The sequence below is a fragment of the Osmerus eperlanus genome, chromosome 1 (genome assembly GCF_963692335.1).
Source record: "Osmerus eperlanus chromosome 1, fOsmEpe2.1, whole genome shotgun sequence".
Taxonomy (NCBI): Eukaryota; Metazoa; Chordata; class Actinopteri; order Osmeriformes; family Osmeridae; genus Osmerus; species Osmerus eperlanus.
The window spans coordinates 5493856-5515945 of record NC_085018.1 but is presented as its reverse complement, the minus strand read 5'-3'; the positions used below and the strand labels follow the sequence as shown (position 1 = coordinate 5515945).

The 22090-nt window shown below is 43.1% G+C and overlaps 1 protein-coding gene and 1 long non-coding RNA gene across 2 annotated transcripts; one reads left to right on the top strand and one right to left on the bottom strand.

Moving 5' to 3' along the window:
* The first annotated feature begins 16336 nt into the window (after positions 1-16336).
* LOC134017158 (uncharacterized) lies at positions 16337-18161 on the top strand. The gene is made up of 2 exons (XM_062456517.1): positions 16337-17385; positions 17494-18161. The coding sequence occupies exons 1-2, from the start codon at positions 16821-16823 to the stop codon at positions 17904-17906; spliced, it is 978 nt and encodes a 325-aa protein (XP_062312501.1). The 5' UTR covers positions 16337-16820; the 3' UTR covers positions 17907-18161.
* LOC134017236 (uncharacterized) lies at positions 18046-19763 on the bottom strand. Its single transcript, XR_009929735.1, has 3 exons — positions 19600-19763; positions 19416-19464; positions 18046-18293 (listed from the first exon to the last, which is right to left on the bottom strand). It is a non-coding gene; the product is annotated as an uncharacterized LOC134017236 (long non-coding RNA).
* Between the last annotated feature and the right edge of the window lie 2327 nt (positions 19764-22090).

Genomic DNA, 22090 nt, shown 5'->3' with positions numbered 1-22090 from the left:
TTCATGAAGTTACATTTGTATTTCGAACAAAGGCAAATTTATCAGCAAATTTTAACACAACTCTATCTACCGCCTTGCATCATGGGAATTGACCAGCTAACGACCCACGCTATTGGCTGGTCAATTTCCGTTCTATAGAAAAGAACAGAGTATACGAAAATGGAGAGAAAATATAAATCGGGCGCATTAAAAAGAAAAGAACGAGATAGTAAGAAAAGTGTGGTAACGTCGTGTGCTCCTCTCACATCATACTTTTCATCATCATCCAAGTGTCAAAATGAGGGCCTAATACTAATAGGCCTACCGTTAACGTTCCTCAGTCATCGATGCTTACCAACTGTCGTGGAAGTTTTTGAGAGAATCAATCGTTTAAGCTGAAGTCGGGTGAAGTACAGAGTTAATGTTTATTTGACGTAGATTTGAACATAATAACGTTATCAACATAACATCATCGACACACAAACATAAGACAATAACACAAAGACAATTCTATACAGCTCCATCTAGCATTCTAGAATGGAACCGGGAGAATCCAGCCCACCAGCACTACCCAGCTGATGGCCCTGAACCCCCCAGAACATTCTTCAACAGACCATTTTATAGATACAACAGTTCTCAAAAGTCATTGGTCCATCCTACAGACATGCAGCTATACCAAATCTCTTCTGTCATTGGTTAAATCCTTAGAACAATACAGTTGAATCCACATTGTCTTCAGACCAACTGTCTCTTCCCCCCAGGTGACAAGAACTCTTTCAGGTCACCCAGACTTCCTGTCTCTTAGACTTCACATCTCCTAGTTATAAAACTGCAAATGGCATCTCTACCAAATGGGTTGAATCAACTTTCATTGTATCAAGCTACTTAACCAACTGTAAACCTCTCCTAAAACACATTTATTGTACATAGGCCCAAAATTTCTTTCACACCAACGTTACTGCTAGTGCTGCTAGCCCTACTAGCCTGAAACCGGCTAACGATGAGGCTAACAGCGATCAAGCCCAGAAAAGCTCACCAGAGGGGGACGATTGTCTCCGGCAATTCGAAGTGGAGGACACCTCGTCGGTCGCGGATGCCTCCGCTTCCAGCAGCAGCAGCGCCAGCGCTGAAGGATTTATACATCTATTTGTCTATTCCAATATGTAATGATAGTATTCAATGACACAAATCTGTGTTCTAGAAAGAGTGGTCTGGAGTCGCAGAGGTCCGATAATATCAGCTTTAATGCAGCAGTTGGAAATCAACAAGTACAGAGCTCTGGGGTTGTCTACGTTTCCCTACCCGCAACAGAGTTTGGGCTGGTTCACGAAGTCCAACTGGCTATCTGTCCCTCCCCAGCATATATGTATACAGTGCAATTGAAACACAAGTATCAAAAAAAGGGTTCATCTTGTTCTCTCGTGCGTCAGGGAGTTGTTCTTGTCTACGCGTCCCACCTGCTCGGGTGCCGTCTCCACCCAGTTTCAAGGTTGTTTCTGAAAATGAAGAGATAGAGACACAAAGAACAGCCTGCTTCCCACACTCAGTGTGAGACCCAATGTTTAAGCCTGAGGACACTTCTAAGTTAATACCTTTTAATAAGCACAATGCATAACTTTAATAAGCACAATATATTCTTTAGCGCCAGCATGGGTCCTTCAGAGACGCACCGCCTAGCCAATGTCCTGTCTGAAGAGGAATATCTCACTGACCCGTACCTTTTTCGTCACCGGCCTCTCCACTGAATTTATCCGTGCGGTGGTTGGACATGGTCCTTGCCAGCCTGGTTTGAGGGACGGCTACAAAGAGTTCCCATATGACCAGGATAAGCGATGCTTCAGTCCGGCTTGGTATACGCGCCAGATGGGAGGTAAAGTTACAGTGGAGCGTCAGTGGTTGGTGTACTCACCCAGGGCAAACCGACTGTTCTGTTTCTGTTGCTGGCTTTTCGGTAAAAAGTCCAATGACAGTGCTGGTTTTTCTTCATTTAACCCTTGTGCTGCCTTCGGGTCACATGACCCAAAGGTTCATAACGAACCATCGTTGTGTTTACCCAATTTTACCCAATACAAAAACAAATAAAAATAATTTTCTTTTAACCATTGCAATGTGGGGGGTCTGAGACAGCCCGACGGTTAAAAGAAAATGCTTCACTTTGTTTTTGTATGAGGTAAATTTGTCGCAATACGACGGTGGGTCACAATGACTGATGGGTCAGAATGACCCGAAGATAACACAAGGGTTAAGGAAAGGACATTTAATTTCCAAAAGAATACCTGAGTCGATAATCCCATCAGGACTCGCTGACAGCCAAGGCTCTCCAGGACACAGCATTGTACCTCTTCTGGAAATACTATACCCTTACTCCTCCAACCACTGTAGTGCCTTAGCTTCACCCATGGTCCCATGTCGGGTTGCAGCATTCCCATGAAACCTGGGATGCACGTGTGTTTTGAGATAAGCATCCGGGCTGGTTCTAATGGGGACTTTTTTGGAGGTGCTGGCAGTTATCCTCAATGTTCTTGAGTCATGCCAGACCTGGGATGAACTCTGCTCCCGAGTTGCCTCCTCCAGCTTGTTGCCGTCAATAGCCACAAAGGTATTATAAAATAACATGCATCTAGGGCAAGAGCTGGTTCCATCGTGGTCAGCATGGGGCAGAGCAACAGGTGGATCCACAGGTGGTTCAGTGGGTGTAGCATAAATACACTTGAACAGCAGGCTGGACACCGGCAAAGCCTGATTTAGAAAGGCTGTGCTGAGCTGCTCTTGGGTGTGGAAAAGAGGGGTGGGAGGGAGAGGGTCCACTTTTGGTTTTGTGCCACTAAAAGTGTCAGACACTTTATGATGGAAGAAGAGGATATCCCTCAGAGGTTTGGGCTCAAGGTTCCTCTGGGTCCCCTTGTTCCACTGCTGCTGCTCATCAGTGCAGGCCAGTCCAGTGACCCCACTCGATACTGCATTCTCCACCTAACACAAAGCACAATGTTAAGCAGTGATAAACGCTTGACAATTATTATTATTATTTATTAAATCAAAACCAAAAAGGAAACACAGCCACAAAGAGGAGAATCGGACACACTTTATTAATCTACAAAAATTGGAGGCCTACATAACCTTACCTTATGAAACTGATCGTGATTAGACAGAATGAAAGTTGCCTGTACATGTGGTGATAATTTTTCATAGACAAACTGACCATTTATTTTCATAATTTGTTCAAACTTAAAGCAATAAAATGTACAATTTAAATATAAATTTGTTTGGCATTTTAACTGCACACTTCTTTGGGAGTTAACAGTAGGTGTATTAACTTACCTTAAATTGTTGTTTTAATGAGGGAAAATCGTCTGTGATCGGCATTATACAAGCATGCCAATAAAGGCATGCTTACTTACTTGCAGTTACTTTACTTATCTTACTCCATCGTGTCATGATGAGATTAGACAACATACTCACAAATGGGAATCAACTCAGCAGCTGTTACTGTACCCCCCAAAAAGAAAAAAAAAGTTAACATTTTCAGAAACACAAAATATCAAAACATTCAATAATATAGATTAATCATATCTATAAACATAATGTATAAGTTAACATAAATATGTAATTATTGTATCTATATCATATCTGTTATTATATGGTGTATATTTTAGCATTTGCTAAGATTAACCCACCTTCCACAGAATTGCTGCGGCATGACTGCAGGATCTCCCCAACCCAGCAATGCAGGTGCATCCCATAGTCTCCAATGCTCCGTTAGGTGTAGCCAACACCCAAGCCAAATGAGCTGGAGTGCTGGCCTGACTGGGCCACACACTGGCTTTCAGAAATACGTACTCCTTTTCCTGGTAAACTAACACACGGCCGACTTTCCCACTATGCAGGTACTGGTACGCCTCAGTACTTTTAAAATTTCGCATGGCAGACCCATCCACACCAAGTGACAAAACAAAGTAATTTAAAATGTCGCCATAGACTATCTCAGGCCACCGTCTCATGTCATCCACCCACTCAGAAATACCCCTTGGGTGAGGCAGACAAATCCCCCCTGAGCTCCTTAGTGTATGTGCAGTTTCTTCCCACATAGTTTTCTCCATTTTCTTGATGCCCTTGATGCAGCATAAATGGTCATCTGCTGTGACAGTCTCTGAAAGATCAAACTAATTAGCATCATCAGAATCATAAAGGTACATATGCAAATGTAATTTAAATATAACAGACTAATGGTGCAACATAAAGTGTGTAATAAGAGATAAACTAGCTATATTTTAGTATGTTTTAGTGTTCTCAATTTATAATAGTAGTAGATACAAGTTTATAACCAAAGTTATGGGCATGGCTGTGAGCAAAACAACTGCTGCAGTGCATCTAAATGTAATGTCAAGCTTTTGAAACAACACAGCAATCAAATTATTTAATAGATGTGTCTATCTAATTGCCATTAGATATGAGGGAAGATTACTAGTGCACACCCTATATCATGTAAGTTTTAACACGTTGCATTAAGCTTGTACCAAAGACCCTCGCTGAAAAAGTTACTATTTATTATTACAGCACAATTTGTCACTCATACATTTCCAAGCTCTTCTCCTGTCTGGCCCCCCAGTGGTGGAATCAACTCCCCACCTCCATCAGAGACACTGACTGTCTCTCCACCTTCAAGAAAAGGCTCAAGACGCACTTGTTCCGGGAGTACAACGGTACTTAGGAATGGTTCGCTTGACCCGGTGTTGGTTTCCTCAAGGATCACAATGACTCTTGCTTAGAGACTTGTTGCTCTTGTGGTTAGTGGTAACTGATTAAAAAATGTTGTACTCGCTGTGATATATTGTTTTTATTATTGTTGCTTGTTTTTTCCACAGGTACACTTGCACTTATAGCGGTTCATGTTGTTTAATTGTAACTTGTTGAACTACATGCTCTTATGGTTCTTCCCTTTGGCACTTACTTTGGTTGTTCACAATGTGTGCTTCATGTTTTGGCTACTCGCAATGTTATTGTGGCTATCTTGTTGTTAAGATCAGTGACCTATGCACTTTGTAAAGCTCTCTCTTGGAAGTCGCTTTGGATAAAAGCGTCTGCTAAATGAATAAATGTAAATGTAAATTTGCAGTTTATGGCTAATAGCAGAGACCTGATGTAAAAACTAGAACCTCAAGTAGCTAAACAAGAAGCTAACGTTCTACAGCTAACAATGTTAGCTGGTCGGTTTTGCGGGGAAATCTCAAATACATGTACTGACTGTAAAATTAATCACACGACTGAATTCTAGAGGACCTAAGCTTTCAAACAAGGTATAGCAAATGCATAATGCCCTGCAGTGAAATCGTTAGAACAACTTGTGTTTGTGGCTAATGTAACGCCTGCTTATCGCAGCACAGCAGAGCGCAGGGCAGCGATCTGACCGGCAAACGAATTATATAAACACTTAAAAGTCGTTTTCAAGCCATCCAGTGAAAGGGTGTATTGGTGACTTGTTGTGGCATACGAACATAGCACATCTGGCACAAATCCACCTAACTTATTTAATATTTTAGCAGCGGGACTTCTCGGCAGTTCTCCATTGAATTGCATGATATCCCCGGTAAAGCGGAAGTGCAAATACAACGGAAGTGCAAAAAGATGAAAAAAGTGGGCGGGGCGGAATAAGGTGAATAGACTCAAGCCGACGACCGACTTCATTACGTACTGGTTTATTCACCTCGGGTTTTCACAACTGACGTCATTCCTGAACATACGCCTTGGACTACGGTAGGCACCGTGTGACAAACAGTCACAACAGATATTACATCTCCCTTTTTCTAAAAAGTAAGGGATTGTCATCAACAGTTAACCCGTTAAGGAGTAGCGTCACACATGTGATCGTATTTCAGGAGGTAGTTGCAAGAACAAAGCAGATTAGTGCAAACAGGTAAGTGGAAACTTCATTTTTCTTTTCACAGGTCACATTTCAGGAACAGGTAAGTATTTTTTTTCTATTTTTTTCTTTTTTTTTAGGGCAGCAATCCGCCTACATAATTTACAAGTCAAGGACTTGTCTTGGTTTGATTGTGCGACCTGACCGTGTGGTGTCGCCAGTCTGGTCGTCTCTGTCTGGAGGTTCAGCAGGCTCTTGCTGATGGGCCTGTGTGTTGTAAGCAGTGTTGATCTCCTTGCTTCACGGAGGTGTCGCCGGTTGCGTCTGTAGGTTTGACCCTCTCCGGCTTGGATGTGGTAGCTCCTGTCTGTGTGTGCAGGATGCATCACTGTTGCAGGTCTCAAGGATCCATCCTCCTGCCGGAAACGGATTGGTGCGCCTGTGGGCAGCTGGGGCAGGGGTTTGGTTGACCTGTTGTAGTACGCCTGCTGACGTTGTTGGCATACCTCTCTCCTTTCGTGTACAGCCTGTTGACTGGCGATCTGTGGCTGCAGGTGCTTGGCTGTTACTGGCAGGATGGACCGCAGCCTCCTGCTCATCAGTAGCTGAGCTGGTGATTTCAGGTTGTCTACTGGCGTGTTGCGGTACTCCAGCAGGCTCAGGTATGGGTCTTTCTTCTCTGCTTTGGCTTTATCCAGGATGCATTTGGCTGTCTGGACAGTTCTTTCCACCAAACTGTTGCTCTGTGGGTAGTGGGGGCAAAGAGGCGAAACTCACCCGAGCTGTAACACGGACCATTGTCGCTGATGATGGACTCGGAGATCCCGTGTCGAGCCATTGCTGCTTTCAGTTTCATGATGACAGCTGATGAGGTGCAACTGGAGAGCTTCTCCAGCTCGAAGAACCTGGAGTAGTAGTCGACGATGACGATGAAGTCCTGTGAGTTCCATGCTCCGGCCGCTCGGGTATGGCATGACTTCATTGTCTCTTTGGGGTTTGTGTTGCGGCGCTCTTGGCATATGCTGCAGGCTGCTACAGCCTCCTCGATCTGCTTCCCCATGCCAGATGAGATCTGTGAGATTTCCTCTCTATGGTTCCAGTATTCCTGGATGCTTGGTGGGCACTGTTTCCTTGTGTCTGGCCAGCCAGTGAGTGTGGCTCTTCTTAGCGTGGCGAGCTGTGCATCTTGAGCAGTTTCATGTTTGATTTCTGTGAGCCTCGTGTCGCTCACGGGCAAGCTGTTGAGGACCATATGTACTTGGGCTTCCATCCCGTCCTGCAGGGCACGGTCCTGGTATTCTATTGACTTACGTGAAAGCGTGTCGGCCACCGGTGATGAGGTTCTTTATGTCTTGGAATGCTTTATCATGGTTTGCGTCCCATGCAAACTCGCTGTCTTGTTTCAGAAGTTGCCTGATGGGTGAGTTTACCTGTGAGAGATGTGGAGCGAATCTGGAGAGGTAGTTAATCATGCCGAGGACCGTCTCCAACTCTGCCTTTTGCTCTGCGGGGGTTGCATCTCCCTGATCGCCTTCACCTTGTGTGAATCTGGTTTGATGCCATCTTGTGAAAGTGTGTGTTCGAAGTAGGGATGTCACGAGAACCGATACTACCGATACCTTCCGGTTCTAAAATGTCAAAACACCGACGATGCCCATTTTTTTGAAGCACCGTAGGCACCGTTAGCGTCGATGTCAGTGTTAGCAGCATCGGTTCCGGAACTGATGGGGGCAGCATACGCTTCAGTGTTCCAGTATTTGTTGCACTATAAGCATTAATTGCACTTTATTATGTTGTTCTATGCTATATTGCACATGTTTTTATGTATTGTTATGACATTTTGATATTTTTCAAGTATTTTAGACGTGTGAGTTCTAAATATTTCCGACGGTCCACACAGCGCAAGTTATTTATCCGAAACGGTACAGTAGCTAGCTAGCTTTCGTTAGCTTCCTGGCTAAATTAGTTAGCATAATACTCGTAGCAATTCTACTACCATGCTAGTGTTACTTGTTAATGCCGAATTATACTTTTCCGACTCTGTTACGGACAGACGGATGGACGGAGTCGGACGGATTGGTTGAATTAGCCTTCTCGTTAGTACATTTTGAAGCCATACTAAAGCGTTTGTCGCATAGTTTTTGTCAATCGGAAAATATTCAGTTGGAATGTTCGAAATCGCATATGTGAGACCGGCATTCGAACGATCACATATGTGCGACGCTACTCCTTTACGGGTCAATAAAGAAGTTCAAGTACATGGATTCTTAAAAAAAGTTTTTTTAACGTGGTATCGAAATCAGCATCGAGAATCGTGTTATTTTACTGGTATTGGCACCGACTACTGAATTTTTGGTATCGTGACACCCCTAGTTCGAAGTAGCTTACCTCGGTCAAGCCTATGCGGCACTTGTCAGGGTTGAGCCTCACTCCTCGCTCCCGTGTGCGGTCCAGCATCGCTTTAAGGCGCTGGTCATGTTCGGCCCTGGTCTGGCCGAAGACCAGTATGTCGACCACTATGGCCGTTACACCTCCAGGCCTTCACGTTTCGTCCACACGCCTCTGGAACTCGTCTTGGGCAGACACAATTCCAAATGGGAGTCTGAGAAAACGATATCTTCTGAAAGCTGTGTTGAATGTTGTTAATAATGATGATTCAGTGCTAAGTTTAATGGCCCAATAGCCTGACTTTGCGTCTAATACCCTGAAATATTGTGCTCCTGCAAGCTTTGTGGTGGCATCCTCCAGTGTAGGGAGGGGGTAGTGAGGTCGCTGTATTGCCTTGTTGAGAGCTCTGGGGTCGAAGCATATTCTGAGTTTTCCAGTCTGTAGCGGGGTATACACGTTTAAGATTAGAAATACTTAATCTATAATAAAGTATTTAGTTGACGGATTTGTTTAAAAGGGACTGGGGAAACCTTTATTGAATAATAGCCTTGGTAATAATCAGTCTAATCTTAAATAGTGAATTCTATGAAAGTAGAGCAGATCAGATAACGTGAGTGATACGCGAGTATTATACACAATGATTTATTTAGGAAAATGTCATTAGAATGCACAAATACCAGATAAGTTATGGGTTAGTTTGGCTAGAGTAGTACAGTAGGCCTAGATTCTAATGAGGGCAAGCTACACAATGGCTGTGTAGAGCGCGTGGGGAGAGGGAAGGGAAAGAGAGAGAGAAAGAGGTAGGGCTTTATAGCAACAATGGACGCTCAGTGGCAACTGGCCTAATGATGGTTAGGTTAAATCATTTGTAAAATACAATCAAACATCAACAATTAAATCAACAACATGCCAATATGTCACAAGTAAGAAATATTGCAAATCGCTGTTACTTTTGTCGGTTTGAAGAAAGGAGTCAATGGTTCGTTATGTCCAACGAATAGAAAGCGGAATCTCTCGTCAAAGTTCCGGGCGCTCAGTAAGTTTAGCAAGTTAAGAGGAAAGTCAGAAATGACGTGTTTCACTTCAGTTATTCCTATGAACAAGCAGGGGTGATTGGACGTTTGGAGGTTTTATACTCCAAAGACCAGGGGGGTATCCATGTGAAGGTGAACTCTGTCATTGGTCAATTATTCCCCACCTGGGCGTCATCCTGAGATTTGCCTAGAGGTGTGAAGTGGCTGCTAGCTTTGAGTTCCGTTATTTCAAATGTCCATGGAATGCTTAAACTTCAGAATATAACAATACATTCATAAATGGTTTTGTTAGTATGACACAATTATTTTGGATCTAAAATTGACTAATGTAACTCTTCCTGAAGGGAAGTTATAATCAAACATCAATTAAACAACGTTCTAAGTAAATGAGAAAAGCACACATTATAACACATCAACTACTGTCATTGAAATAGTGTCCATGAGCCATGTAGTCCTTGAGAATATGTTTGTAAATCCAGAACAGAAAGTTCTTCCTTAGAAATCCTTTGTCTGATACTATGAGGCCGTGTGGCCTCTGTTCCTGACCCCATGCTGGGCCAGAAGCTTTGAAGCTCCTGCTCTGGGATATAAGGACAAAGGGGAAGACCCTTTTCCTTGTCGGGGGTAGGAAAAAGGTGTGAATGGTACCGTGGTTTGTCGGTTACTCTGCTACAAGTCTTTGGTTTTTCAATTACGACGAGTGCATTCACCCATTCCGTGGGTTCTGTTAGCTTGAATATGATGTTCTGTTTCTCCATGCTGTCGAGCTCATCCTTCAGTTTGCTGCGCAGGGCGATGGGGATCCTTCGTGGCGGGAAGACCACTGGCGTTGCGTCTGGTGCAACTCGGAAGGTGCACACGCCTGGGAATTCACCTATCCCCTGGAATACTTCCGCGTACTCCGCCGTTATGCTCTGTAAGGCAGTGTCTTTCTCCTCACTTACGGCCATCACTATTTTGACCAAGTTCAGGTCACGGCATGTTTTCATAGCCATGACTGGTGGGGCGTTTGTGTCAATCACATAAAAGTCCAAAATAAATGCAATGTCCCTGTATACGCATCTGAGCTGGCACATACCTCTCACGCTCAGTGCTCCTCCACCATACTATGTGACTCAACATTGCCTGAAACACGCTGGTGGGAATGGTGTTGGCTTGCGCCCCAGTGTCAAGCTTGAATTTCAGGTTTGTGGAGGTGTGCCTATCCCCACCTCTAGATAGGCCTGCTCGTTGCTTTTCCCATTGTTACAAAGTACAGATCTGTTTCCTCCGTGAGGTCTTTTGCGTTTTCTCCTACGGCATGCACTGTGACGCAGTAATACCTTGTCTGTGCTTTCAAGCAAAATGGTTCAGCTTCATGCATTTTATGCATTGCTTGCCTTTAGCTGGGCAGATGTTATTAGCGCCGTGCAGCCCTCCACAGTAGCTACATGCCTTAGCGGCGCTGCTAACGTAACTTTCCCACTTAAAGTTAGCGTTTGGTTGCGTATGTGCTATGTCTCGTCTAGCTGGCGTTAGCTTTCCGGCTAATTTCGTGCACAGTTTCGTGTGCTTTGCTACTCTGGCCCATAGACTTCAACTGCTGCTGGGATAATTCCTACGAACGAGCTATGTCTATGGCTCTCTCCAGTATCAGTTGGAAAAAAGTTTTTCCCTTACCCAGGGCGAGATGGTGGCGAACACAATGCGGTCCCTGACCATTTCATCACTAGCGTCGTTAGGGTATCCACAGTCTTTCACCAGTAACTTCAGCTCCGTTATAAATTGTTCAAAAGACTCACTTTATCCTTGCATCTTTTCGTGGAAACGATACCTCGCATAGATGGGGTTGGCTTTCGGTGTGATGTATTCCTTGTATCTATTATAGTACGTGTCCAGCTTCTTGGCCTGATCCTCAGTGATTGTCCAAGAGTTGTAGACATCGCACCCTTTTTTTCCTATCCACAGCAAGAGGTAGCTGCACTTCTCTTCCTTGGTCTTCCAACGCAGGGGTCCCTTGAACATTAGGTCCTGCCGAAACCGTCGCCATGCCTCAGGTAAGTTGCTAGCATCCCAATCCATCCTTGGAACTGACACGCCATATGCATCCATTTTTTGCTTGCGGTAAGTACTTTATCCTCTATTTCTGACACCATGTAATGTTTTGCCCTCTGCAGGGCCGTCGTTTAGGGGTGAAAGGTGATGACAATTCTAGGGGCCCACAGCCCAGGGGGGGCCCACAAAAACCCCAGTAGCCTATTATTTAGGCTTCCCTTTCTATGACTAAATTATTATACATAGGCCTAACTAATACTCATACTAATGCATCAGAGTTAAAACAAAGCCACAAAATCAAGCTAAATTGGAAAAAAAGTTTATATTTTCCCAGCAATAACACCCTTCTTTTAAAAAAAATGCGCGGAACGTTATAGCTCACGAAATGCAGCAGCAGCCAGCTGGTTATCAATAGAGAACTGACAATGCCAAAACAGAAACAAATCAGGACGCCAAAAAAGAGAGGAAGAAAAGAGAGGCCAGGAGCACATCAGGAGCCCAGAATATCAGCGATCTGTTATCGAAGAAAGGTGAGAGTGTTAAGCTAGTTGCACAGGCGCCCTGTGGTTCACGAGAAATAGCATAGCTCGCCTAGTCCAACGTTACGATGTTGGAGTGACTAATGTTATGAGCTAGCGCTTAGCCAGCTACTAACATTATTGCGTTAACCGAATTACACTAACGTTTAACGTTACGTGTGGTCAGCAGTGTAAAATAATCGCCTGACAAGGCTGACATTAAAACATTTTCCACTAAATATCATCCACAGAAATGATCAGTAAGGTTATAATTCTCCAAACTTTATAATACGCTGTCAAAAAAATTCCAGTAGCAGTATAGAACACAATTTTCCATTCTTACATGAGTGTTTACTAAAACTTAACTGCTATGGTAGCCTGTTGACATGAGTCTTGTTAATGTTAAGCAGGGGCTAATCTTACAGCTTGCCGTCCTCATACAATAATAAAGAGAAGCTGTTTCTCTAGAGCTTTGGCATTGATAAGCCAATTTAGATTTTTTTTAATGTTAATGCCAAGACTAGGTATGTTAGTTCTTCATCAGTTGTTCCATAAAATATAATCATAAATGTGTAAAAAAGCAATATGAAATTAAATAAAATATGAAATATTTATAAGTCTACTTAAGTCACTGACCTTGCTGTCTACAGAGCCAGACCCCACCCAAGAACTAATACCAGAAAGTAGGGCTACTACAGATACTATTGAAGGGGATAGTGAAGATGCTGATGGTGAGTGAGTGAGGTCGACACTTGTTGGCTGTTTTGACTTATTAGTGAACTGCTGTACCATACTTACTTACACATTTATTTTTACATAATAATACCCAGTGACTCTTTGTTGAGTGGTTAATTGAAAAAAATAAACAAATTGGGTGCATTGCATCAGGCACTGTCAAGAACATAGAGAAACGGAAAAATACAAAAAAAATACAAAAAAATACATATAGTCTAAGAAAAAAAGTGGTGTAAAATTGATCTTTGGCGATGAAAAGTTGGGGGGCGGGAACTAGGGGTGCTGAGGGTGCTGCAGCACCCCCTGACAGCAGGATAATTTAAAATGATATGACTTGAAAATCCACCACCACGGCACAGCCCCGCAGTAGCGACTGGCCATCGGGAGCACCGGGAGAAGAATAACGATGGAAAACCAGGCTGAGAAACAGGGCTGAAAAATTGAGGAAAAAAAGACATCACCTTCACTAGACAAGGTTTTACCAATTGAAAAACGGCTATGTTTATTTTGCATAAAGCTCAACTATTTTGCGCTCAAATAAAGGACAAAACATTTGTCTTGCGCGCTAAGGACCGAACTAGCATTACATCAAACATAGAAGGTGCATGCATTAGCAGGGCAGCTGTGGTGGCGTATACGGGGGCCGGTTCTGGTGGGCCGGTCTGGATCAAAGTCCAGGGCCTATTTTTACTCCCAGTCCCTCGGCCCCCGTCCCCCCGCACCCCCCTGATGAAATATGTTCCCGTGGCTATGGCGGGGGCCCACACCAATATTCTTTCAGGGGGCCCAGAATTCCTAGCAACGGCCCTGATTGGTAGCGCAGGTGGCTAGGTCGCCATAGCTATGCTACGTAGATACTGTTGCACGAGGTCATGTATTTGGTATTGATGTGGCCAGTTGGTACTAAATGTCAGATTTAGAATAGATTCTTGCTTTTGTTTTATAATTATTTATTGTAAATAGGAGCTTGAACATAAGTTCTGACCTTGCCCACATAAGTCACGTTTTTTGTGGAGTTCGAGTTGATCCTGGATTGGATATTCGATGGCGAGCTACAACCCAACGACCTAAACGGAGAATTGCATGCAGAAGATTGAAATACTTTCTTACTACACACAACCAGTCCACTCAGCAGTGTGGTAGGGTGTGCATATACCAGTCCCAGGTGTTCAAGATCATCAAGAAGATCTGAGATTTGTGTGTTAGCTCCATTGTTATTTAGATAATTGAAATTGATGTATTTTCTTTTCTTTGGTTACCCGGGTAACATTTAAAAGGGGTTCATTTGAAAGGGTATCATTTGAAAGAGTAATATTACTGAATAAATATGATAATAACAAATAGCTTAATAATCCATCCATCTATCATCATCTGCCGCTTTTCCGGGGGTCGGTCGCGGGGGCAGCAACCTAAGCAGGGAGGCCCAGACTTCCCCGGCCACTTCCACCAGCTCTTCCTGGGGGACCCCGAGGCGTTCCCAGGCCAGCCGAGAGACATAGTCCCTCCAGCGTGTCCTGGGTCTTCCCCGGGGCCTCTTCCCAGTGGGACGTGCCCAGAACACCTCACCGGGGACGTCAGGGCGTCCAGGAGGCATCCTTATCAGATGCCCGAGCCACCTCAACTGGCCCCTCTCGACGCGGAGGAGCAGCAGTTCTACTCTGAGCCCCTCCCGGATGAGCGAGCTTCTCACCCTATCTCTAAGGGAGAGCCCGGACACCCTGCGGAGAAAACTCATTTCGGCCGCTTGTATTCGCGATCTCGTTCTTTCGGTCACTACCCACAGTTCGTGACCATAGGTGAGGGTAGGAACGTAGATCGACTGGTAAATAGAGAGCTTCGCCTTTCGACTCAGCTCCTTCTTCACCATGACGGACCAATGCCGCCTGTCGATCTCGTGCTCCATTCTTCCCTCACTCGTGAACAAGACCCCGAGATACTTGAACTCCTCCGCTTGGGTCAAGATCTCCTCCCCGACCCGGAGATTGCACCCTTTTCTGGTCGATAACCATGGCCTCAGATTTGGAGGTGCTGATTCCCATCCCAGTCGCTTCGCATTCGGTTGCGAACCACTCCAGTGAGAGCTGAAGGTCACGGCCCGATGAAGCCATCAGGACCACATCATTCGCAAGAAGCAGCGACCCGATCTTGAGGTCACCAAACCGGAACCCCTCAACGCCCTGGCTGCGCCTAGAAATTCTGTCCATATAAGTTATGAACAGAATCGGTGACAAAGGGAAGCCCTGGCAGAGTCCAACCCTCACCGCGAACAAGTTCGACTTACTGCCGGCAATGCGGACCAAACCCCCCCCCCCCCCATCCCCCAAAAGAAAAGTTCCAGCTCAGGATTTGTTTTCACTTTAACCCCTGGAAATTGAAAATGAGTTTTATCACACCACAGAAGAATGTGTTGTTAACTACCCATCCAAATTCGAATTAAAAAAACCCACAGAAAAGTATGTTAAATTAGGCTTTGAAATCGTGAGAAAATCCGCAGTCTTCTCTTCTTGAGACTGGGGGGGCGTGTCGCCTGAGAGCTGAATCTCCGCCCCCTCAAATGTATTGAATTTAGCAACAACAGCAACACTAGCTAAATCAATTGCAGATATCAGAACAGACCTACCTGCAGTCTCTGAGTGTTTTATGTATTAATTACTTTGTCTTTGCATCGTACCAGCTGAGTAACAGAATGCATCAGTCTGTGATCTGACGTAGATAGTAGGGGTGGGCGATACTGCAAAATTTGGTATTGATCCGATAACAAGTAAATAGGGCTAGTATTGCCAATACCAATACCGATACTTTTTACTTAGAAAAGCAGCTTATCTACTTTCGTGTAGGGGAAAGCAATGCCTCATAATTTATTAAGTGAATGCATCATCAATATGCAAATGTGAATTTTCATGATCATTGAATGATTTTTCCTTTAATTAGTTGATCATGATTATGATCATAATAAAACACAGGACAAAGAGTTGTCAAAAATACTGTATGTGAAAAAAATACAACTCACAGCCTAGCAGGGGGAGCGGCAAATTGAGCTTGAGCGAAGTTAGAGGAGCACAACCACTATGATGTAAAGGGAATTGTGTACTGAATGTAGAGAAGAGAAATTGAAACTTAAGTATCGATCTGATCACGCGAGTATCGATCAATACTGATACCAACGTTGGTATCGATACTATCGATACTTTAGATAGATCCGCCCACCCCTAGTAGATAGGTCGCTGTGACGTAGATCGGTCGGGTTTTGGCTCCGCCTATACAAAACCTGAGCTGAAAACGAAAGAGAAACTGTTCAACGGTCTGACTCCACATTTCAGTGCGACAAAGTTTTCGCGCTTTGCACATGCTTTCAGCAACTCATTCCGCACGTATATAATGTACTGAGAAGCAAATCATGGAATTTGCTTTACAGGATCTTTAAACTCGGACATTCCAGCTTCTTGTGGTTTGCTGCGTTGACATCAGTTATGGCCGATCAAGCGCTGTTTGCTTACTTTATCGCTGACGAACTGCATGGTTGCGAATTTAATTGTTTTCGCATTAGAACTTGCATGAACCAGTGCACTGAAATTTGTCATTTTATGTATTGGGTTATGTTAAACTCTTTCTCCAATCAATTAAACTTAGTCTTTCTGTTAGTGAAGAGGCGGACTAAAACCCTTTCTTTAACAAATATTTAATTCAATTAAACAGTTTGGTCCGGATTTGAGCATTGGTAAAACTGTTGTTTTGAAACTGGTGTCTGACTGGTGTCAGAAAAAATACAAAACACGCGTCAAAGTTGTCGTGTGTGAGTCTCGCCAATCATGAAATAGCTGTGTCGTCATTAGAACCCGTGCAGTTGCTCTTGAGAAAATGCGCTCGGCTACACAGCCGGCTGTTCTCGAATCGATTTCACAATACTTTGATGGATACGTCACAGTGACCTAGCCTCAACGCTGTCTCAAGTCGGACAAAAAGTCTAACCAGAATTCACTGCTTCAAGTCAGCCGGCTGCAGCCGGCTACGGCGCTGCATGAAGTTGAACACACCTCTTCGTACCCAGAATGCCCCGCGGCAAGCTGAAAAGCTACTAAGTTAAGGGCATTAGCTTAGTTAAATAAGCATTGTTTGGAGTTCTATTGTTGTGTTTGTTCTGTTTTGATATGTGTAATGCTATGGTCTGTAGTTTAGATAATTTGAGTGTTCACCCTGATTGGGAATGTTGTCTAGTTAAATAGCTATCCAAGCTGTCCACTGGTGCAGTAGTGTTGGGTAATCTGGATCTTGTACATGAGCCGGGTTGTTTGGCTCAACTCACTGAAAAGAGCAAGTTTACGGAGCCCCAGACATGACATTTGTGGCCACGAAATGTTAATTTGTGGCCACGAAATGTTATTAGGGACTTTAAGCAGTGACGTTAGAGGTCCGCTAAACATTCCATGGGGTTGCCGTAGTAGTGGCACAGAGGCGCTCTGCATGCTACTAAAGAGGCTCACATACCCATGCCGTTATAGCGACATGATGCAGCGATTTGGGCAGCGACCAGTACCAGTCTTGTGCATGGCAACAAATTGCGTGCTAGATTTAATTTACAATGTTCACCATCGCAGAATTACCGAGTGGAACAACACAATTTTAAACCCAGTTGCTTTGCAAACATATGCTGACTGCATACAACAAATGGGCACACCACTGGACAACTGCTTTGGCTTCATAGACGGCACAGTACGACCTATCGCCAGACCAGGAATGAACCAGCGGGTGATGTACAATGGCCACAAAAGAGTGCATAGCTTGAAGTTCCAGGCAGTTGCCATCCCAAATGGCTTAATTGCCCACCTACATGGTCCAGTAGGTAAGTTCCCTGACTTATGTGACAAAGTGTTACAGAAAAAATAACACATTTAGGCCTACTCCTAATGCTGAGTTTGATGTAATAAATAATACTTATTTTGTTTTGCAGAGGGAAGGAAACATGATTCAGGGCTTTTAGCAGACTCTGGTTTACTACCTGTAATGGAACAGCATGCAGTGTCCCCAGCCGGCCATCCAATGTGCCTATATGGAGATCCTGCATATCCACTGCGTGTCCACCTCCAGGCCCCATTCAGAAATGTCAATCTCACTCCCCAGATGATGGCATTCAACAAATGCATGAGTGAAGTGAGAGTGTCTGTAGAGTGGATGTTTGGAGACATCGCCAATTATTTTAAGTTCATGGACTTTAAGAAAAATTTAAAAATTGGGTTGAGTAGCGTAGGCAAACTGTACATTGTATCTGCTTTATTAAGAAATGCACTCACTTGCCTGTATGGTAATCAGACATCCACATTTTTTAAATTGGATCCTCCACACATTCTGGACTATTTTTCATGAGTTATTTACTCTCTGTCGAGTGCATATGTTAACTAAGGCTAAAGCCTTAACCCACAAATCCATTGAAATAAATTACTAAATTCTATACACCTTTGACATTTTTATGGTATTAGTGTGAATATATATAATGATAATATTGTAGTATAAAATTGTATTTAATTGTTAATCAAGACATGTTATAGTAGCAAGACTATAAGATCTCACCTTAATAAAGAGCAATGTCCCGACATGCATGTATAATATTTTGTTTTATTATTAAACATCGGTCATCTCAAAATGATTTGTTTATATTATTATTTATTTTATTATTATTTATTTATTTTATTTTGTGAGTTTTTCAATTAGAGCAGGATGGCCAGACACTGAATATGCTCCAGTCCAGTTTCACTGCAAGAGAAAAAAAGAAAACACAAGTTGCCTGACATGTTTCTAAAAGTAACCAACATGATATCAAATGTCAACAAGATTTGTAAGACACCAGCCAGTGTTCACAAGTAGAATTTACAGTATACATAAAGTGTAATAACATTGCTTTCATCAAAAGCACAGCTTACAGATGCTACATATCTAGTGCTTCAGACATTACCTCTTAAATTGAATCACTGAATCACTATTTGGTTAATCTTTCAATTACAGCAAACAATGCTTGCCCTTGCTGCTGCTGCTGCTGAAGGAGCATGGCCTGGGTAGCCTGCATTTGGGCCTGCTGTTGTTGCATCATTTGTATCTATCATCTGCTGCTGCGACTGTTGTGCCCTCCTAGCTTGCTCCTCCATCTCTTGCTTTTTATATTCTAGCTCTTTCTCTCTCAGCTCTCTGTCAATTTGACTTCTCTCTCTCAAAAATGCAATTGTATCATTGCCACTTCTCCTATGCTTGTTGCTTAACTCCTCTCCATCCTCACTCAGCCTTTGTTTTGTCTGGCCTATCCTCTCCATGGCCCTCTTCCTAGCCTCCTCTGCTTTGGCCCTGTCTGCATCGATCTTCCCTCTGTCACTACATCCTCTCATTTCTTCAACTGCCTTCTCCTTTTCTGTTATTTCCTCAATTAATTGATCTAATTCTGTGATTTCAATTGATGTCCCGCTACTCCTCTCATCTTTACTATTTTTCTTCTTATATTTGTCCTGGATCAGGGCAAACCTCTCTCTCACAGACCTTTGTGAAACTTTAAATTGAAGGTCCAGGGAACTATTCAGGGCGTCTGCTATAGTAGACCAAGTCTTCCCCTTGTCCACACTCCCCTTCTTGAATCGGAAAGGCTCCGAAACTAGAATTTCTCTTGCGAGTATCACATCATGCCTCTCTGTCCACTCCATGGGGGCACTAGATACATTTGGGCAACTAGTTAACCAAGCTTCAAAATATGACCTGCTACATAGTTTTGGATATAAAGTATGCTATAGTTAAGATACCTGTCTTGATAAATAATTATAATCAAAACTGTTGAGAATAGCCAATTTGTTAGCTACAACGTTAGCCTGGCTAACTAACGGTAATGTTACTTACCAGTACTGTGGTCTAGCATCCTCTTGAGTTTTGGCAAATGATGACATGTCTATGAACAAACAGGAAAATTGGTCAAATTAGCCAGTATTTTTAACAAATATACTAATAATCCATAAAGCTACTAACGGTAGAATGGAATGTAAACGAAATGACAGTGTCAAATACGATAAAAACGTATAATCACCTGCTTGAAATCCGACGTTTTTCAGAGTACGGCAAACCAGTCGCTCTCACGTAGTAGACAGTTGGGCTACAACGGCAGGAAATTTCGAGATAGAATCGCGCATGCGCAAAGTGGATTTTAGTTTTCTCGAACGCCGTAGCCGTCCCTTCAACCGTCGCTGCTTAAAGTCCCTATTTTGGAGATAACGATGTAGCCTAACTATATTGCGGGCAGTTCTGCTATACATGTGTGGGGCACATATACCCAGAGCAAGCTAAAGGTGCAGTCATGGACAGAGATGATTTGATTGTATTGTATTTTAGGCTGGTGAATGACCGTGGTAAAGTTGGTTTGAAGTTTGATATTCAACAGATATTCTGACGCCCAGTATTGTGTTATTTTAACCGGTGTTAGCACCGCTACGACCGGCCGCTTAGCCAATGCTTTTGGCTGCCTAAACAACGTGTATGTTTAGGGACCATCAACAAATTACACGTTTCAAAAGTCAATATCTTCTCAACAACATGAACTAGGAGCGTCAAAATAATGTTAAACTGTTGAAGATGTATGCATTCATGCTGCACAGCCTTTATTTAGTTAATTTTCATCTCAAGTTATTAAAAAGGTATTCTTTATTCAAAATAAACCTCCAAACTTCAATAGCTTTTTGGTCATGTGACCTATAATCCTCAAATTCATTTCAGAGTGTTCACTGACTATGCATACATGTTGCACAGCCTTTAGGTTTTTCTTTTTTATCTCACATTATTTGAATCACATTTTTGAAAATGTCAAACCACCACCTCAGAGGCTTTTCCCCCATAGGGCTGCATATAATACAATAAAAACAAGGATTGTTCATTTCACCATGGAACTGATCTTCGGAGACTTCTTTCACATGCTCTATACTTTTATGTGTTTAGCATGCGATATGCTCAGTGTTTTTTCATGTTTGACGAGATCACCATCCTCCATTAAAGTGAAAAGTACACACGTGTTGGAACACAGGAAGATCTTCATCCATGCTTGTACTGTTCAACAAAATTGCAAAGCAATATGTGACATACTCCTTCAGTCCTTTGTCTTGCATCCTTTTCCCAAATCCCTGTGAGACAGCTTTTACAATGTGGGCAGAGCAAAGGTGTAAAATTGTGAAGTTATGAAGGTCACTGTTGATTTTCTGAATTTCTATGACAATCTGGGCTCTTTCAAGATAGGCAGATATAGTCTCCTGTTAAAGGACAGCAGCACATTATCCATCAAAGCCCAGCTGTAGTCTATATCTACCTGTCGTACTCTGCACGATGTGCACCTGGAGACTTTTCTGACTGTTTCCATCAACCAATATATTAATGTTTTCTATGGCTCTGATCGCAACAAGATACAGTTAGGTCCATAAATATTTGGACATTGACACAATTTTCATCATTTTGGCTCTGTATACCACCACAATGGATTTGAAATGAAACAATCAAGATGTGCTTTAAGTGCAGACTTTCAGCTTTAATTTCAGGGTATTTACATCCAAATCAGGTGAACGGTGTAGGAATTACAATACATGGTATTTGTGTTTGGAATCTGTTGCTGTCAACTCTCAATATGAAGTCCAAAAAGCTGTCACCATCAGTGAAGCAAGCCATCGTTAGGCTGAAAAATCAAAACAAACCTATCAGAGAGATAGCAAAAACATTAGGTGTGGCCAAATCAACTGTTTGGTACATTCTTAAAAAGAAAGAACGCACTGGTGAGCTCAGCAACACCAAAAGACCCGGAAGACCACGGAAAACAACTGTGGTGGATGACAGAAGAATTCTTTCCCTGGTGAAGAAAAACCCCTTCACAACAGTTGGCCAGATCAAGAACACTCTCCAGGAGGTAGGCGTATCTGTGTCAAAGTCAAAAATTAAGAGAAGACTTCACCAGAGTAAATACAGAGGGTTCACCACAAGATGTAAACCATTGGTGAGTCTCAAAAACAGGAAGACCAGATTAGAGTTTGCCAAAAAACATCTAAAAGACCCTGTACAGTTCTGGAACAACATCCTATGGACAGATGAGACCAAGATCAACTTGTACCTGAATGATGGGAAGAGAAGAGTATGGAGAAGGGAAAGAACTGCTCATGATCCAAAGCATGCCACCTCATCAGTGAAGCATGGTGGAGGTAGTGTTATGGCGTGGGCATGTATGGCTGCCAATGGAACTGGTTCCCTTGTATTTATCGATGATGTGACTGCTGACAAAAGCAGTAGGATGAATTCTGAAGTGTTTCGGGCAATATTATCTGCTCAGATTCAGCCAAATGCTTCAGAACTCATAGGACGGCGCTTCACAGTGCAGATGGACAATGACCCGAAGCATACTGCGAAAGCAACCAAAGAGTTTTTTAAGGCAAAGAAGTGGAATGTTCTGCAATGGCCAAGTCAATCACCTGACCTAAATCCAATTAAGCATGCATTTCACTTGCTAAAGACAAAACTGAAGGGAAAATGCCCCAAGAACAAGCAGGAAC